Here is a 20902-nt window from a genome sequence, read left to right on the forward strand (position 1 = left end):
TCTGACCACCCAACTCCTGCACCGCTGTCCACCTCCCGACACCCAACTGCTGCACCACTGCTTGCCTCCCAACCACCGCCACCTGCACCTATGCCCGCCTCCGGACCACCTGCACCGATGGCTGGGTAAGTGACACTGGGGTTGGGGGGGACAGAGGGCGATTAAAGTTAGTCATTATATTGGCAAACTCAATCCTGGGTATCCCGGGATTAGGCATTTTTCAATCCCGAATCCTGGGATTTAAAAAATGCCCCGGGATTGGCATATCTAGTCGGAAGGACAACACAAGCATTAGGTTGACAATGGGAAGGTCGACAGTCAAAAAGGTCACTATAAAGGTTTTTATGTTTTTTTCCAAAACAGGCGGTATTCCATACCCTACCATCCACTAGGGCATAGAGGGAGGATGTAATAGTGTGCCGACCACAGCAAAGCACCATTCCCGAAGTATGGCAAGCACAGTGAGGGGACGCAGTACACTTATACGGTATCCAAGTCAATTTACGTTGAAATTCGGGACAAAAAATAAATAAAAAATATCAGGTTGACTTTTTGACTGTTGGTCTTCCAATTGTCAACCGAATGCTTGTGTTGACATTCCGACCCTCTTGACATTAGCCATATGCCCTGCCTACCTCTGGTGGTCGACGTAATGTATATCAACCTTTAGTGTCAACCCTATGACCCATACCCTTTATTTAAAACCTACTTTGGAAAAACAAGAACTCGTGGCAAATCCGGGAATACACTGTACAAATGCTCAGTGTTACGATTCGTACTGAAGTCAACTGTTTGGAACACGCCAATTTCAATTTACTTTCTGTTCCACAATTTCCAATCAGTCCTGCTGCTTTATTGTGGAAATATAGCACATCCTACCAATCAGGGGAGACGGCTGAAATTGGGAAATATTTGGTGTTGCCCATAGCACCCGTAATAATCCCAAATGATGTTGTTGAATCAACGGAACAGCAAATGGAGTAAAACAAATAAATTTCAGTAGTATAATACATACAAGAGAACAGGTCCAAGGGCACAAGACGGGATTCAGTCATAAACTCAAGACTCCAATGCCAACAGGTAAGATGGCGACATAATTGAAATGTTGATATTGACCATGTCTGCATCTGTATAAATGTTAACCTGGGCTCAATGGTTGGGCAGGGTTAGAGTTATGTACCAGGAAGGGATGGGGAGGATTAGGTTTTGGGAGGGCAGTGTTAGGTTTAGGCACTAGGGGGGGAGAGCTAGGCACTAGGACAGTGGTTTTCAACCTCGGACCCCCAACAGTGCAGGTTTTCCAGGTCACCCAGCAGGTGCACTCATTATTCAGGCACAATTGAAAAGATCCACAGGTGGAGCTAATTATAGCACTTGTGATTCTGTGTGGAGACCTGCAAAACATGCACTGTTGGGGGTACTTGAGGACCAGGGTTGGGAACCACTGCACTAGGAGAAAGGGTTTGGCACTAGGGGAGGGTTTAGCCACTGGGGGGAGGGTAGGCTGGAAGAATGGTGGTTCATTTTAGGGTTAGGCACTAGGGGGGAGGGGTTAGGCACCATGGGAGAGGGTTAGGCTAGAGGAATGGAGGTTAGTTTTATGCACTAAGGGGGTGGTTAGGCACTAGGGGAGAGGGGTAGATATTACCCCTTTTAAAAATGTCAGTATTTCAGTGTTGACATGATGAATGTAAACAAAATATTCCAAAGCCATGCAGACATAGAGTCTTATTCTGGTTCACTCTGTCTGACAAAATCCTTCTTAGATGGACAAAACCATGTGCACTGCAGGTGGGGCAGATGTAACATGTGCAGAGAGAATTAGATTTGGATGAGTTATATTTGTTTCTGTGCAAGGTAAATATTAGCGGCTTTATTTTTACACTGCAATATAGATCTCACTTTGAAGTAAAACCCCACCCAAATCTAATTCTCTCTGCACAAGTAACATCTGCCCCACCTGCAGTGCACATGGTTTTGTCCATCTAAGAAGGATTTTGTCAGAAAGAGTGAACTAGAATAAGGCCCACTGTCACAATACAAATATTAAACTGCAGCATTTACACAGAGACACCTTCGATTTTTTGGAATGCAGCTTTATTGATCACTGTATTTAGTCAGTTTACAAAAAGTGGTGTGTTCCCAGTAGTGTGGTCATAGTGCCAGGCATTGGTACCAGATATCATGCATTATGCACAAGTGACACGGAAGTAACAATGGATGCACAGAGGCATAGAATCACAGGGAAGCAGCAACCCACCATGATAATAAGATGGCCGCGTGGATGTATGCCGATTACAAGAATCCAATACAATGCTTCGCTCCGGAGGGCCATTATGGGGCATGGAGGAAAATGCAGCCAGGATCCATCTCGTTCTATCCGGCTGCCATAGGATTGGCCCAATTGAACGTTAATCGCCTGACTGGAGCAATCCGGTATGACCCCGCTTCCCTTCCAGCAATGCCGGCGGTATAAGCACCTTCCTAACAATCTTAGGACTGACAGCTCCCAGTCTGTGCAGGAGGGGAATCAGGTCGGAATGCGACTTCGGAGATACTCCAGGATGGCTACAGTACCTTTTGCTAAAATAGCCGCCCGTGGGTTCCGAAAAGGGTTTCCTTCCAGGTTCAGAGATCTGCGGAAATGAAACATGACCGTATTAGACCATCCCCACTCTTGTGGGGCCAATGCCGGTGACATCACCTGAACTCCTCCCAACTGAACGCATCAGAACTTTCATTATTAAACCTGATTGGGCATCATGTGTGATGCTGTAGAGATCGCGCAGCGACTTTCTGTGCAAGAGCAGGTTAGTGAGTATTATAGAGGCAGCCTATCGAACAGGTTAACGCAGCTCCGCCGAACACGCGCCTACCCCGCCACCCAAATCCCCAGCTACGCTGCGAGCAGAGGTCTACGCTTACACATTCCACATCCGATGGTTACTCACCACTGAATGATACCAAAGTTTTTATCACAGGTAGGTTTTAATTTATTAGAGTTTGAAATCTCATTAATCTGCAAATTGTGACATTTCTGGGCACAGGAAACCTCATTTTCTCAGGTCAGAGACGGACGCACTGTTGGAAATGTTTTACAACATATGCTGAACGCTCCTAACATTAATAACGCGCTCCGCAGTTACAGGGAATTTTGGAATAAACTTGTACAAGGACGGATAGAGTTTCAGCATTTGCACATTAACCTGTAAGGCAGTTGTGTATTCAACATGTGTTCCGGCTGCTGCAGTACTACATATCCCAGGTTGCTGTCCAGTTTTCTATTAGCAAGGAAAAAAGGAGAAAGGGGTTGCGAGGTTTGATGCACACCTGTTATTCACACTTTAAAGCAGGGGTCCTCAAACTTTTTAAATCGGGGGCCAGTTCACTGTCCCTGAGACTGTTGGAGGGCCGGACTTGGGTGTGTATGGCCATTTTTTTTAAACAGAAAGGCGAACGCAGGAGGGTTGTATCGAATCAATTATATATATATATATATATACACTGCGCAGCATGCACTGTACATCCCCCGCCCCTGTCTGTTGTGGTGGCTGCCGTTACTGTGTACAATTGTACACAGTAACGGCAGCCACCACAACAGACAGGGGCGGGGGATGTACAGTGCATGCTGAGTGGTGTACACATATATATATATATATATATATATATATATATATATATATATATATATATATATATATATATATATATATATATATATATATACAGTGGTCGAAGTGGAAATTTTGAAGTGGGGGTATGGAAAAGTAAAGAGTGAATATAGTGCGCACCTTCGGACACCCCCCTGTCCATCAACGTCCCCTGCCAGACTGCCCCGTTGTACAGGGGTATTACAAAAGCACAATATGCGCTGCTGAGTGATCAGAGAGCATCCTGAGGGGGAAAAAAAGTTTTTTTTTTTATCTTCAGATTAAAGTGGCGGTATGGCATACCCCCGTATACCGCCCCACTTCGACCACTGTGTGTATATATATGTATATATGTATATATATATATATATATATATATATATATATATATATATATATATATATATATATATATATATATATATATATATATATGTACATATATTTAAATATGTTAGTATAAAAAAAAAAACGCACCTCTAACAATAAGAACACAGTCAAGAGTAGACTGTGTGCGGACTGGGACACTGTCAGTGCCACTGCTCCCTCCCTGCTGGCTTCTCGTCCGGCTCCTCTCTCCGGATTCTCTCCTCTCTGCAGCCGCAGCGTGTGACGTGATGACGTCACACGCATAGGAGAAGCTTATGCAGGGAGACAGGACGGACCAGCAGACACTGCTGCTTCCCCTGACGTCCCAGGCCACTCCCCCGCCCGTCCAGCCAGCCTGCCCGGCGTCCATCCTCCCAGCAAGTGAGGCAAGTGAGAGGGATTGCCGCTTGGGCAGCGGCAAACCAGGCGGGCCGGATAAAAGTCCTCAGCGGGCCGCATCTGGCCCGCGGGCCGTAGTTTGAGGACCCCTGCTTTAAAGGATCAGTTTTTGTTACAGATAAAGTTTAATTTAAAAAAATGTCCCTTTGTTTTTCTTTTCGTCACAGAAACTCCGGGGCAATTGACAGTTAGACATGGTGAAATTAGAGGTTAAAACGACATACTAATATCATATATAACATACACGGTGTGTGGGATAGGTTTAGGAAATTGTATGTAGTGTGTTAAAATGCAGAACACAGGTTATCCCACACACCATATATGTTATATGTGATATTAGTATGTCGTTTTAACCTCTAATTTCACCATGTCTAACTGTCAATTGCCCCGGAGTTTCTGTGAATAAAAGAAAAACGGGACATTTTTTAAAATTAAACTTTATTTGTAATAAAAACTGATCCTTTAAAGTGTGAAAAACAGGTGTGCATCAAACCTCGCAACCCCTTTCTCCTTTTTTCCTTGCATAGATCAATGGTTGTTAAGATAGTACCCCACCTGAGAAGAGATGAAAATAAGGTGGATAATATACCGGTACATTTAGTGGTGTGCTGAGTAAAACTGTCATGGCATGCTGGGATGTGTAGTTCCTCAACAGTTTAGGGACCACATGTTACATACCCCAGCTGTAAGACATTTTTCCTGCAGGGAATCTTTGTTCAATCAGCAAATGAGACTACCGCAGGTAGAAGTGTTGGGTTATTATTAAAACTACTGCTTTCTGGATGAAATGATTACAAAAATTCATATTTCCAATAAAAAAAAAAAGTATAAATGTTACAATTAATAAACAGTATAAATAACAAAGTATCAATATTATAGTTTCTCTGTAACTACCAACAAAGGCAATATATGTATTGGGCAATTAAAAAAGAAGTTCAAATGCTTTATAAGCTTGTTAAAATGGGTTTTCCTTTTTAAATTGCCTAATACAGCAGAGACGGCCTTATTGTAAGATAATATAGGGCCTTATTCTACTTCACTCTTTCTGACAAAATCCTTCTTAAGGGCCCTACATACGCAGAGATGTGTGCCAGAGATACATAACGGGAGATTCAGCACAAGAGATTTCACTAATTGGCTCATTTCAGACAATGAGCCACATACAGAGAGATTTGTGTCAGAGATTCAAATTGGGAGATTCAGCACGGGAGATCTCAAATCTGTCACGACTGGACATTGTGCAGCTGGCTACTCTGGATGTGCCTGCCCAGACTGCGCTATATATATATACACACACACACAGTATATATATATATATATATATATATATATATATATATATATATATATATATATATATATATATACACACACATATATATATATATATATATATATATACACACATACATACACATACATAGTGTATATATATATATATATATATATATACATATATACATATACATATATATATATACACACAGTATATATATATATATGCATACACAGTTTAATAGTTTTAGTCCCCCATATAAAAAGTTTAATCGTTGGTGGTATAGTGTGGCATCCCCCTCTCCCCTCAACCGTTGGTGGCACAGTGTAAAAAAATAAAAAAGAATATACTTACCAACTCCGTTGTCTTCCAGCGTCGCGTCCTCTCACTGCAGCTTCCATCTGACTGCAGAGGGCGGGCGCGGCACCCGGCAGGTCCAGGAAGCGTCTCTGCTGGGCTCCGGCGGCGAGGCTTCCAGGCGGCGGGGCTTCCAGGCGGCGGCAGCGGGGCTTCCAGGCGGCGGCGGGGCTTCCAGGCGGCGGCGGCGGCGGGGCTTCCAGGCGGCGGCGGCGGGGCTTCCAGGTCGGTGGCAGCGGGGCTTGACAGTCACAGTCACCGGCATGACAGTCGCTCAGATGGCCCTGCTCATCCCCGCGCCACACATGCGGGAGATGAGCAGGAGCTTCTGAGCGACTGTTATGAATTGACTGACCGGGCCATTCTGAATCTTGTGCAGATTCAGAACGGCGGGGGTGCGCATGTAAATCGCTGTGTGGGCTATATACACAGCGATTTACATGCATTTTCAGGCATTTTCTGAGCGATTTAGTAAAATCGCTCAGAAAGTGCCTGAAAATTGTGCTGTGTGTGGGGGCCATTAGATGGACAAAACCATGTGCACTGTAGGGGGGCAGATGTAAAATGTGCAGAGAGAATTAGATTTAGGTGAGTTATTTTGTTTCTGTGCAGGGTAAATACTGGCTGCATTATGTTTACACTGCAATATAGATCTCACTTTGCAGTAAAACCCCACCCAAATCTAATTCTCTCTGCACATGTTACATCTGCCCCACCTGCAGTGCACATGGTTTTGTCCATCTAAGAAGGATTTTGTCAGAAAGAATGAACCAAAATAAGGCCCATAGTGACTTAGTTATTCTAGGATTTGATACGGTTTATACATTGTAACATTTATGCTGGTCTATTTGAATTGATGATTTTATATGAATTTTAAAATGTGGCTACTTTGCATTTAGGCCCGTTCACATTTTTCTGCCGCTAATTCCCCTCGCACCTGTGCAATGCGAACAGCACGCATGCACCGTCGTTTGCTAGTTGCTCAATATACAAATTCTCTAATTCGTGCTGAATTAGGCTCGGTGTGTGTTCAGACATCGGTTAATATCTTCCTTTACTCGGTTCAGAGATGTACTGCAGATGAGCACTTATTGGCCGACTGTGTATGCATTTAAGTCACACTGCCCATGTGCCGCTAGAGTTGTTTTCATCCATTTCTGGGCGTGACTGAGCATGTGACTGGTCCTATACAGAGCTGCAATGGCTCCGGTGACTTACATCCTGCGGCCCTTCTCCGTAACCATGGCGCTACGCCAACCTTTAATAATTGATAAATCTGCTACCAATGTACACACATGCGGAGACTCACAAAGCTGCTGTTGTGGGCGTTCCAGGACAAATCTAGGTGGCTGCATCATTTGCATATTTCTGCACAATCGCTGGTACACACTGGCAGCTGCGGCGGTGGCCCTGAGTTTGGCGGATGTTAGGGGGATAAAGCTGGTGTATTTGCGGCTAGCTGTCCCCTACCTCAGACTTTCACAGTTGCCCAAGGCCGGAGGGACCTGCAGGAGGTCATTATTCTGCAGGTCCAGTGTCGAGAGCTTGCTTAGTTTGATCAGCTGTAGGGGATCTATGGAAGTGATCTGGTTGCTGCTGATGAGAATAGTTTCCAGAGTGGGGACGCGATAGAGAACGTCTGGGAAGGACTTAAACCTGGGGATCGAAATGAAAGTATAGAAATGAATTATATTGCGTGAATTAATAGATTTACATAAATCTAACTGTCCACAATTCAAAAGCTTTAGATCCCAGAGCGAAACAAGGTAACCTAAAACCAAATATGCTCTACATGTCACATTAAGGACGAGGCCTCTGCGATCAGAAGCACAAAGACAGCACACGTGTGTATGACGAAGATGTGAAACTTTAGCGGTCACTAGAATAAATACCAAGATTATTTATCACACCACAAACCTGAGCCATGCCAGTCATTTAGAACACGGGTTCATCTCGGCTGTGACGCGGGTCAGACCCCTTTTACATTGCACCTCTGACCCGGTTACTCCCAGGCTGGCCTAGGATCAGCCCTGTAGGACCCTATCTCTGCAGTGTGCTGCATGCATATCCCAGACACTGGACCGGACATCATCAGCAATCAGACACGTTTGCCGAGTCCCGGTCACACTGCACTATTACATGCCCCCCCCCCCCCTCCCCCCAAGTGCTGGGCCACTGAACATAGCTCTGCCTCTGACACCCTTAAAGCTCCTGCCCCATGTTTTGATTGGTGCACAGGCCAATCAGTCAAAAAAACAAAATAATGGATGACCATCGATCGGTAAAAACATAGATGGTCATCCATTGCATACTATCGATGGCCAGGTGCACTATTGCTATCAATGGCAACAACAACGATGCCCATCCCCTTATGTTCTACTAATCAATACAACCATGCTGCTGCGCCTGATCATATGAAGACACAGAAGGAAGCCATAAAGGAAGAACAAAAACCTGCAATATAGGAAATGTCCAGAAGACAGCTAATGGTGTAATAGGACGGCGCATGACCCCCTTCCACCGCTATCCTGGCGGCATTACACAACACTCGCTGGTGTGACGACCCTTACCGACCTGTTAAAAGAAAGGATTATGGTCCGCAGCCGCGTCAGCGCTTCCAGCTCATCGGGAACACACACAAGCGCATTGTTCCTGCAATGTAAAAAGAGGAATTATGGTTTTACCTGTCAAATCATTTCTTCATAGGGGCACAGGGAACTCTGGGTATAGCCTGGAGAGGAGACAGTCTGGGCACTAAACGGTTACTAAAAGGTCGACAGGAGTTTTGCATGTTTCCGGTGTCTGCAGACGCTGACGCCGTATAAGTCTATCACTTGGCCCGCCATGCTTCGGGCACGGTGCCGAGCTACACTCGCCTCCTTATTATATTTTCCCACGTGGATAGTTAAGCATGAAAAAACGCCATGTCGACCTTTTCCATGCCAACCTATTTCTTGTGTCTACCTTTTTACCATGTCGACCGTTTTTTCATGCGTCAACATGTCAGCCGCATACTGGGTGGAGTCTGGGGTAGTTGGGAAAAAAAACTAGTAACCATTTGGTGCCAGACTCTGTTCTCCAGGTGATACCCAGTGTTCCCAGTGCCCCCTAGGGGATAAAATAAGAAAATGTAAATTAGAACATACAAGATTTTTATTTATAAAGTATCTCAGACAAGTAAATACTTGGTAAAGATAAGATGGTGACTAGCAAATGTATTTACGGAGGCCATTAACATGGAAGTCTCTGACTAATTACTGCAGGTATTAAACCACTTTCCAGTATACTATAAGCTACCGGTTACCTGCAGAAGAGAAGCATAGTCTAATAATGCATTAGCAATGACTGCGGCACCATTATGGGTCACAGCTTGGGGAATTGTCCATTTCGGAGAACAGTGCGTCGCTTATTCAGGGTTGTGTGATATCTATGTAGTGCCGAGTGCGCCATAAATCACTGCACATAGAGAACACAGTTCATCAGTGATCAGATTGTAATCCAAGTCTCAATGGGAAACTGTATTGCTAGGATGGGAGTTTATTATACAGCAAATTAACAAATCAACCCCTGTGGAATACTAGGGGGCTCTAGATAAAAGCCCGTCACACATTTCACCCAGTCCCTGTATTATCTGTGGTTTAGTATTTATCATGTGTGCAAATGTCGTTTTTCAGTTCGGTTCCAAGTTGCTCTTTTATGTGGATGCTGACAAAAACGCTTAATAAAAAGAGAATATTAAAAAAAAAAAAAAAAAAGTGCGATAAATCTATTTTGGAATAGCGTGGAAGACCCGAAAATGTAACAACAAGGTAAGAGCAGGCGATCTGTACACTAAGGAAAATACACACAGGGCACCCAGTGTGTATGGGGCAGCGATAAGCGCTGATGCTCGCTCCTGCATCATCGCTGGCCCGGCCGCTCATCTGCTGCTATTACCAGCAAATAAGTGAGGGAGTGATTGGCTTTCCACAGCGTCCAATGGAAAGTTGTCCACCCCCCAGAAAAAAAAATGATAAAACGGGTGATAAACGCTCAGTGTGTATGTACTGAGCTTAGTTCAGCCCAGCGAATTAGACCCAACATCGTTGTACATACACGCTGCGCAAAAACGCCCAGTGTGTATGGACCTTTACCTCTCAGCTCTTACACAATATACAGCTTGTCTACACAAGATATTTTGTGCTACGAAGGTGGAAACTCAGCCTTGTTGTGCGTCTTACACGCTTTCCCTGCTGCTAGCATTAAATGAACTATATGCAGATTGCGGAAGACTCCATAAAGAACCAGAATGGATGCGGAAGCTATGAGCAAGGAGGCGAGAACTACAGACAGGAGTTACAGACAGGGAAGCTACTGGAAAGGAGGCGGGAGCTACGGGCCAGAAGGCGGGAGCTACGGGACAGGAGGCGGGAGCTACGGGCCAGGAGGTGGGAGCTACAGACCGGGAAGCTACTGGAAAGGAGGCGGGAGCTACGGGACAGGAGGCAGGAGCTACAGACCGGGAAGCTACTGGAAAAGAGGCGGGAGCTACGGGACAGGAGGCGGGAGCTACAGACCGGGAAGCTACAGGCCAGGAGGCGGGAGCTACGGGACAGGAGGCAGGAGTTACAGACAGGGAAGCTACTGGAAAGGAGGCGGGAGCTACGGGCCAGGAGGCGGGAGCTACAGACAGGGAAGCTACTGGAAAGGAGGCGGGAGCTACGGGCCAGGAGGCGGGAGCTAAAGACAGGGAAGCTACTGGAAAGGAGGCGGGAGCAACGGGACAGGAGGCGGGAGCTAAAGACAGGGAAGCTACTGGAAAGGAGGCGGATGCTACGGGACAGGAGGCGGGAGCTACGGGCCAGGAGGCGGGAGCTACAGACAGGGAAGCTACTGGAAAGGAGGTGGGAGCTACGGGACAGGAGGCGGGAGCTACAGGCAGGGAAGCTACTGGAAAGGAGGCGGGAGCTACGGGACAGGAGGCGGGAGCTACGGGCCAGGAGGCGGGAGCTACGGGCCAGGAGGCGGGAGCTACAGACAGGGAAGCTACTGAAAAGGAGGCGGGAGCTACGGGCCAGGAGGCGGGAGCTAAAGACAGGGAAGCTACAGGAAAGGAGGCGGGAGCTACGGGACAGGAGGCGGGAGCTACGGGCCAGGAGGCGGGAGCTACAGACAGGGAAGCTACTGAAAAGGAGGCGGGAGCTACGGGCCAGGAGGCGGGAGCTACAGACAGGGAAGCTACTGGAAAGGAGGCGGGAGCTACGGGACAGGAGGCGGGAGCTACAGACCGGGAAGCTACTGGAAAGGAGGTGGGAGCTACGGGACAGGAGGCGGGAGCTACAGACAGGGAAGCTACTGAAAAGGAGGCGGGAGCTACGGGCCAGGAGGCGGGAGCTACAGACAGGGAAGCTACTGGAAAGGAGGCGGGAGCTACGGCCCAGGAGGCAGGAGCTACAGACAGGGAAGCTACTGGAAAGGAGGCGGGAGCTACGGGCCAGGAGGCGGGAGCTACAGACAGGGAAGCTACTGGAAAGGAGGTGGGAGCTACGGGCCAGGAGGCAGGAGCTACAGACAGGGAAGCTACTGGAAAGGAGGCGGGAGCTACGGGACAGGAGGCGGGAGCTACAGACAGGGAAGCTACTGGAAAGGAGGCGGGAGCTACGGGCCAGGAGGCGGGAGTTACAGGCCAGGAGGCAGGAGCTACAGACAGGGAAGCTACTGGAAAGGAGGCGGGAGCTACGGGCCAGGAGGCGGGAGCTACAGACAGGGAAGCTACTGGAAAGGAGGCGGGAGCTACGGGCCAGGAGGCGGGAGCTATGGGCCAGGAGGCGGGAGCTACAGACAGGGAAGCTACTGGAAAGGAGGCGGGAGCTACGGGCCAGGAGGCGGGAGCGACGGGCCAGGAGGCCAGAGCTACAGACAGGGAAGCTACTGGAAAGGAGGCGGGAGCTACGGGCCAGGAGGCGGGAGCTACGGGCCAGGAGGCGGGAGCTACGGGCCAGGAGGCGGGAGCTACGGGCCAGGAGGCGGGAGCTACGGGCCAGGAGGCGGGAGCTACGGGCCAGGAGGCGGGAGCTACAGACCAGGAGGCGGGAGCTACAGACAGGGAAGCTACTGGAAAGGAGGAGGGAGCTACGGGCCAGGAGGCGGAAGCTACAGACCAGGAGGCGGGAGCTACAGACAGGGAAGTTACTGGAAAGGAGGCGGGAGCTACGGGCCAGGAGGCGGGAGCTACGGGCCAGGAGGCGGGAGCTACGGGCCAGGAGGCGGGAGCTACGGGCCAGGAGGCGGGAGCTACGGGCCAGGAGGCGGGAGCTACGGACCAGGAGGCGGGAGCTACGGACCAGGAGGCGGGAGCTACGGACAGGGAAGCTACTGGAAAGGAGGCGGGAGCTACGGGCCAGGAGGCGGGAGCTACAGACAGGGAAGCTACTGGAAAGGAGGCGGGAGCTACGGGCCAGGAGGCGGGAGCTACAGACAGGGAAGCTACTGGAAAGGAGGCGGGAGCTACGGGCCAGGAGGCGGGAGCTACGGGCCAGGAGGCCGGAGCTACAGACAGGGAAGCTACTGGAAAGGAGGCGGTAGCTACGGGCCAGGAGGCGGTAGCTACACGCCAGGAGGCGGGAGCTACGGGCCAGGAGGCGGGAGCTACGGGCCAGGAGGCGGGAGCTACGGGCCAGGAGGCGGGAGCTACAGACAGGGAAGCTACTGGAAAGGAGGAGGGAGCTACGGGCCAGGAAGCGGAAGCTACAGACCAGGAGGCGGGAGCTACAGACAGGGAAGTTACTGGAAAGGAGGCGGGAGCTACGGGCCAGGAGGCGGGAGCTACGGGCCAGGAGGCGGGAGCTACGGACAGGGAAGCTACTGGAAAGGAGGCGGGAGCTACGGGCCAGGAGGAGGAGCTACAGACGGGAAGCTACTGGAAAGGAGGCGGGAGCTACGGGCCAGGAGGCGGGAGCTACAGACAGGGAAGCTACTGGAAAGGAGGCGGGAGCTACGGGCCAGGAGGCAGGAGCTACAGACAGGGAAGCTACTGGAAAGGAGGCGGGAGCTACGGGCCAGGAGGCAGGAGCTACAGACAGGGAAGCTACTGGAAAGGAGGCGGGAGCTACGGGCCAGGAGGCGGGAGCTACAGACAGGGAAGCTACTGGAAAGGAGGCGGGAGCTACGGGCCAGGAGGCGGGACGGATTTGCCTGCACCAGTCTGAAAGTTATGGATCACGCACTTACCGCATGTCTAGGTGCGTTAGCTTTAACAGCATACACAGATTCAGGGAAATTGCTGGAATCTTGTTGAAGCCGAGGTTGACATCACACACAGAATCTTTGAGTTCCACTATCCTGTAAGTAAATCAAATATGATTGATATTGGAACTACCTACTTAAGAGTTCTACGGTTAATAACTAATACAGCGAAGCTTTCTAGGCCGCTCCACTCAGTTTCCCATACGGCCAGGTGATGCCTCCACAGGACTCCAGGGCAATCCTCTTACTGAATTACGTCCGAGGTGATCAGTTTGGAAGAACCGATGTATGGTTTTATTTACCAAGATAGGAGTTCTAAGATGTTGCCCATAGCAACCAGTCAGAATCTACTTCTTATTAAGTTAGCTCCCTCTAAAAGATAATAGCTAGAATACGATTGGTTGCCCATAGCAACATCGCATCTTCAATAGAACTAAGGGAATATAACACTAAGGGCCAGATGTATGAAGCTGATAAACAACCAGCCAATCAGCTTCTAAATGCAGCATTGCATCCCCCATAGATCCTGCGAAGGGGATACGGCTGCCGATGGGAAGAAAAGAGATCGCAGCCGGTGCCTCCTTCATACATTCTGGCGATACGGAACACCCCTGACAAAAGCGACCAATATATATTTGACAACTGGACCCCATGAAATGTACAAGCTATAGACACTCGGAGATCACACAGAACAGGGATCCAGCAGTGGAACGTGATGCCAGTTATTTGCAGTAAGTGGGAAGGTGTTAAAATTCATGTCAAGGGCTCTTAGAAAGCAGATACTTGACTGGGAAAGTGCTGTGAAATTAGAACGCACTTCCCCTGGCAATGTAAAGCTATTAGAACATCATTTTGCAGCTTTTCTCCACGGTTTACAAATTCACGCAACGCAGCTTAGCTCGCCGACCCATTCCTACTAAAACGGGAAGGCGCAGATGGATAAAAAAAAAAATCAAAGGAAATGGAAAAAGTGTTGTATTATACATGGGTGTACTTCTAGAACATGTATTAGTAGTACGTTTAGTTATAAAGGCGCCACAAAGTGTCCGCAGCGCCGTACATAGCAAACAAAAAAACAAATTACAAGGTAACGTACAGGGTGTGGTGATAAAACACAGCATAAATAGGGGTATAGCTGGTAGAACTAAAATCAGCATCAGTTCCTAAGTAGGTGTCGAAATTGTCGAGGAGACTGAAGATGAAGTAGAGGAAGGGAAGAACAGGACAGGAGGACATGTGAGGTAAAGAGGTAGGGGGGAGTATGTGAAGGAGGGCCCTGCTCATAAGAGTTAACATACTAAAAGGAGGTGGGTGGACGAACGAAAAACAATAGGATAAGTAGGAACGTATGGGAACGGAGGCAGGATAGGAGAATCAAAAGAGGTTAGGAGGAGGAGGGATAGGCTAGTTGAAAAAAGTGTGTTTTGAGGGAGCGCTTGAAGGAGGTAAGGGAATCAGAAAGCCTGATGGGTGGCGGGAGGTTGTTCCAGTGCAGGGGGGCAGCGCGAGAGAAGTCTTGGACACGGGAGTTGGAGGAGGTGATTAGATGAGAGGTCACATGTACCTATATAACTAGCTCCGGTAACCTTTGGGGGAGATTTAACAAGCTTTCTATTGAGAGCTAGTAGTTGTTGCCCATAGCAACCAGATTCACTTATCTAGTACTTCCTATAAAATAATATCTACTTACCTTACTGATTGGTTGCTATGGGTAACTCCATTGCTTGTCATCTTTAGAAGGTTTGAAGCATGACCCTCTGTGTTTGTAAAGCGCGTTACTGTCTCTTACCTTGCAGGAACCTCCGCCAGCTGGTTTTTGCTGAAATTTACAATTGCGATAGGGGAAGTGCCGGCTGCGTTGAACACACCCTCAGGAATGACGACCACCTGTTTATCACTGGAGGAACGGTAGTTAAAAAGATGAATAAAGATGGGACATTAATATTTTGTACTTATGGCTTATCTATTACTAAACAATAATTAATTAATACAGATGTGTCCTCTTACATCTCGCCCCAATACGCTGTGCAGCGAGAGTGAGCACAAATATTCCGCAGCGCTTCACAGGGAATATTTGAACATTCACATCAGTCCCTGCCCCAGTGGAGCTTACAATCTATATTCCCTACCACATGTACACGCACACACAGACATTCTAGGGTTAATTTTAAATAACCTACCAATATAGTTGTGGATTATGGGGAGGAAACTGGAGTACCCAGAGGAAACCCACGCAAGCATGGGGAGAATATACAAACTCCACACAGTTAGGGCCACGGTGGGAATCAAACCCATGACCTCAGTGCTGTGAGGCAGTAATGTAACCATTACACCGTCCGTACTGCCCCGTATATATAACACATGGTGGGGATAGAACCCATGACCTCAGTGCTGTGAGGCAGTAATGTAACCACTACACCATCCGTACTGCCCCGTATATATAACACATGGTGGGAATAGAACACATGACCTCAGCGCTGCGAGGCAGTAATGCTAACCACTACACCGTCCGTGCTGCCCCGTATATATAACACATGGTGGTAATAGAACCCATGACCTCAGTGCTGTGAGGCAGTAATATAACCACTACACCATCCGTGCTGCCCTGTATATATAACACATGGTGGGAATGGAACCCATGACCTCAGTGCTGTGAGGCAGTAATGCTAACCATTACACCATCCGTACTGCCCCGTATATATATAACACATGGTGGGAATAGTACCCATGACCTCAGTGCTGTGAAGCAGTAATGCTAACCATTACACCATCTGTACTGCCCCGTATATATAACACATGGTGGGATTAGAACACATGACCTCAGCGCTGCGAGGCAGTAATGCTAACCACTACACCGTCCGTGCTGCCCCATATATATATAACACATGGTGGGGATAGAACCCATGACCTCAGTGCTGTGAGGCAGTAATGCTAACCATTACACCATCCGTACTGCCCCGTATATATAACACATGGTGGGGATAGAACCCATGACCTCAGTGCTGTGAGGCAGTAATGCTAACCATTACACCATCCGTACTGCCCCGTATATATAACACATGGTGGGGATAGAACCCATGACCTCAGCGCTGTGAGGCAGTAATGCTAACCATTACACCATCCGTGCTGCCCTGTATATATAACACATGGTGGGAATAGAACCCATGACCTCAGTGCTGTGAGGCAGTAATGCTAACCATTACACCGTCTGTACTGCCCCGTATATATATATATATATATATATATATATATATATATATATATATATATATATATATATATATATATATATATATATATATATATATATATAACACATGGTGGGGATAGAACCCATGATCTCAGCGCTGTGAGGCAGTAATGCTAACCATTACACCGTCCGTACTGCCCCATATATATATATAACACATGGTGGGGAATGGAACCCATGACCTCAGCACTGTGAGGCAGTAATGCTAACCATTACACCGTCCGTACTGCCCCGTATATATAACACATGGTGGGGATAGAACCCATGATCTCAGCGCTGTGAGGCAGTAGTGCTAACCACTACACCGTCCGTACTGCCCCGTATATATATATAACACATGGTGGGGATAGAACCCATGACCTCAGCGCTGTGAGGCAGTAATGCGAACCATTATACCATCCATGCTGCCCCGTATATATAACACATGGTGGGGATAGAACCCATGACCTCAGCGCTGTGAGGCAGTAATGCTGACCACTACACCGTCCGTACTGCCCCGTATATATATAACACATGGTGGGGATAGAACCCATGACCTCAGAGCTGTGAGGCAGTAATGTAACCATTACACCGTCCGTACTGCCCCGTATATATAACACATGGTGGGAATAGAACCCATGACCTCAGTGCTGTGAGGCAGTAATGCTAACCATTATACCATCCATGCTGCCCCGTATATATAACACATGGTGGGGATAGAACCCATGACCTCAGCGCTGTGAGGCAGTAATGCTGACCATTACACCATCCATGCAGCCCGTATTCTGGGCCGATCTTTTGCCCGTGAGTGTGGATTCTGGCGACTGCTGGGATGTTAACAACATCTTGTTCCTCACATGCTAATAAACCTTCATTTATCATATGTATTTATTAACAGTTTCTTATATAACACATCATATTCCATTACGCTTTACAATTGGAAACAACAGTGATTACACAAACTGGGTAGAAACAAACTGACAGAGGTAGGAGAGCCCTGCTCGCAAGCTTACAATCTGATACATGCAGCTTATTCACTTAAGAGGCCCAGTTACGGTTTGCTGCTGCTGCTTCTATTATACATGGTAATAAAGTCCCCAGTGATTGGGGAGAGTAACCACACAAGCGCAGAGCAGGGGAAGCCCAGACACACTTGTGCGGACTGCTGGTTTTTACATCTCACTGTAGGGTACGTACACACTGGGCAATATTTTGAACAATAGCGTTCATTTTGGCCTTTCTGAATGATATCGCTCAATACATCAGCCAGTGTGTATGCAATGGATTGGTCCGTTAATGAGGGTTTCTGTCGTCTGTACATGCCGCTCAATTTTGGCTAGAGCGTTCACAAAAAGCTGCATATTAATACACTAGCTAGATTGTTTGAAATATTGTTCATTGTATAGAACATAGTTTCTCCAAAAAGCTGGAAAGTTCATGGGAAATTGTTCAGAAATATCGTTCACTGAAAACATCATCTAGTGTGTACAGTATGTGCCTATAGTTATTCTTTTCTCCCACTGGTTACAGATTACGGTACTTGTTTCCTAGCACGGCCACAATCGCGGGCATCCGGTGTCATTTTTAGTGGTATACGACGCGACCGACGCGATGCCCCCGATTTTCCCATAGAAATGCATTGAAAAAAGTCAAAATCGCGTCGGTCGCGTCGTATGCGACTAAAAAAGGCTTAAATGGTCCAGACGCGATGCCCACGATTTCCCCATAGGAAACAATGGTAAATGGCTCAATGTACCCGCGATGCCCCCGATTTCTCATAGGGAACAATGTTAAATACCTCAATTTAACCAAATCATCATAGGGAACAATGGTAAATGGGCCAGAAAGCCCCAAAAACACCCCAGAACAGTGAAATGTCCCCCCAAAAGTACTTTACGCCACCCCACGATCAACGCGAACCCGAAGCGTGGCGAGCGCAGCGAGCCCGCGAGGGGCGGCGGTACGCGTCCTCCGACCTTTTCATACCCCCACTATCCACGTCGGCGTGGAGTTGAGAATAGAATAGTGTGGCGAGCGCAGCGAGCCCGAAGCGTGGCGAGCGCAGCGAGCCCCGCGAGGGGACGCGGATACCTTCACAGGTAAACGCGTCCCTTCGCGGGCTTCACAGGTATCCGCGTCCCCTCGCCATGCTTCGGGCTCGGTGGCTCGCTGCGCTCTCCACACTATTCTATTCTCAACTCCATGCCGACGTGGATAGTGGGGGTATGAAAAGGTCGGAGGACGTGTACCGCCGCCCCTCGCGGGCTTGCTGCGCTCGCCACGCTTCGGGTTCGCGTTGATCGTGGGGTGGCGTAAAATACTTTTGGCGGGACATTTCACTGTTCAGGGGTGTTTTGGGGGGTTTATGGGCCATTTAACATTGTTCCCTATGATGATTTGGGTAAATTGACCCATTTAACATTGTTTCCTATGGGAAATCGGGGGCATCGCGGCTAAATTGAGGCATTTAACATTGTTCCCTATGGGGAAATCGCGGGCATCGCGTCGCGGCCATCGCACCCGATTTTTTAGTGCTTGCGATGGCCGCGATGCCCACGATCAAGATCTTTGTGGCCGTGCTAGGAAACAAGTACCCAGATTACTACACTACAAATACAGTAGTTTATGCATGCGTGAAGATACCCGGACAGGCAGATTAATTGAAGGCCCCGGTTTCACTTCAGCTTTACGTGTCCATGGAAACATACAGAACTTGTATAATCACACGGTGATTGAGACGTATTAGAATGTCTGTGCTACCCCAATGTTCTCAGAGGCAGGAATAAACAAAGATGCTACAGAAACCAGCAGTGTGCTTCCTGTACCTGTACTCCAAGGTCTTTAATGTAGTGATGGCGTGCGTATTAACAAGCGAGTCACTTGGCAGCGTCATGGCTGTCGCCACAGGAGTGTCGTTCTGTTCAGTCTTTGGGTCTATAAAAGTAACATCAATCGATAGATTTGTATAACAATACAATGAAGCCAACATCGGTAAGTACTAATGCACATTAGTAAAGCCAAGCCTGGAATTTAGCAATAATGGTTAGAGAATACATGAAATATATAGAGGATTTGCTGTGGGACAATCTAAACAACAACAACAACAACAACAACAACAACAACAACAACAACAGAAATCTGATCTATACAGGGACTATGCAACAGTGTCCTCATACAAGGAATAATGCAGAGGTCCCCTATTGTACTGTGTCATGTGCTCACAGCTCCTGTCCAAAAAGTGCAACTTAGTGTCAATGCTCTTGTACAGCAATATCTGGATGATAGGAGTATGGTGTCTAGACCAGTGGTGGCCAAACTGGTCCTCGAGATCTACCAACAGGTCACGTTCCCCAGATCACCTAGCTGGTGCACAGCTGTAGTCATTACTAACTGTCACATTCCCCAGATCACCTAACTGGTGCACAGCTGTAGTCATTACTAACGGTCACATTCCACAGATCACCTAGCTGGTGCACAGCGGTAGTCATTACTAACTGTCACATTCCCCAGATCACTTAGCTGGTGCACAGCTGTAGTCATTACTAACTGTCACATTCCCCAGATCACCTAGCTGGTGCACAGCTGTAGTCATTACTAACTGTCACATTACCCAGACCACTTAGCTGGTGCACAGGTGTAGTCATTACTAACTGTCACGTTCCCCAGGTCACCTAGCTGGTGCACAGCTGTAGTCATTACTAACTGTCACATTCCCCAGATCACCTAGCTGGTGCACAGCTGTAGTCATTACTAACGGTCACATTTCCCAGATCACTTAGCTGGTGCACAGGTGCAGACATTACTGACACATTTCCAGACAACCTGGCTGGTGCACAACTGTACCCATTACTAACTGTCACATTCCCCAGACCACCTAGCTGGTGCACAGGTGTAGTCATTACTAACTGTCACATTCCCCAGATCACCTAGCTGGTGCACAGCTGTAGTCATTACTAACTGTCATGTTCCCCAGGTCACCTAGCTGGTGCACAGCTGTAGTCATTACTAACTGTCACATTCCCTAGATCACCTACTTGGTGCATAGCTGTAGCCATTACTAACTGTCATGTTCCCCAGGTCACCTAGCTGGTGCACAGATGTAGTCATTACTAACTGTCACATTCCCTAGATCACCTACTTGGTGCATAGCTGTAGCCATTACTAACTGTCATGTTCCCCAGGTCACCTGGCTGGTGCACAGGTGCAGCCATTACCAATGGTCACATTCCCCAGATCACCTAGCTGGTGCACAGCTGTAGTAATTACTAACTGTCAAGTTCCACAGATCACCTAGCTGGTGCACAGCTGTAGCCATTACTAACTGTCACATTTGCAAACCTGCTGCATTCATTCCTACTATAGATCCACAGGTTGCATAAGACACATGAACTGTCGGTA

At 47.9% G+C, this 20902-nt stretch overlaps 1 protein-coding gene across 1 annotated transcript in view; it reads right to left on the reverse strand.

Annotated features, from left to right (window-relative positions):
* Positions 1-2081: 2081 nt before the first annotated feature.
* LRRC40 (leucine rich repeat containing 40) overlaps positions 2082-20902 on the reverse strand; it is a 33919-nt gene continuing 15098 nt past the window's right edge. The window contains exons 10-15 of the mRNA XM_083157738.1: positions 19330-19438; positions 15065-15172; positions 13261-13371; positions 8626-8703; positions 7522-7707; positions 2082-2636 (exon numbers count right to left, since the gene is read on the reverse strand). Coding sequence (XP_083013864.1) covers positions 2531-2636; positions 7522-7707; positions 8626-8703; positions 13261-13371; positions 15065-15172; positions 19330-19438 — 698 coding nt within the window. The 3' untranslated portion in view covers positions 2082-2530. The remainder of the gene's footprint in view (positions 2637-7521; positions 7708-8625; positions 8704-13260; positions 13372-15064; positions 15173-19329; positions 19439-20902) is intronic.

This window comes from Crinia signifera, chromosome 8 (genome assembly GCF_055691185.1).
Source record: "Crinia signifera chromosome 8, ASM5569118v1, whole genome shotgun sequence".
NCBI lineage: Eukaryota > Metazoa > Chordata > Amphibia > Anura > Myobatrachidae > Crinia > Crinia signifera.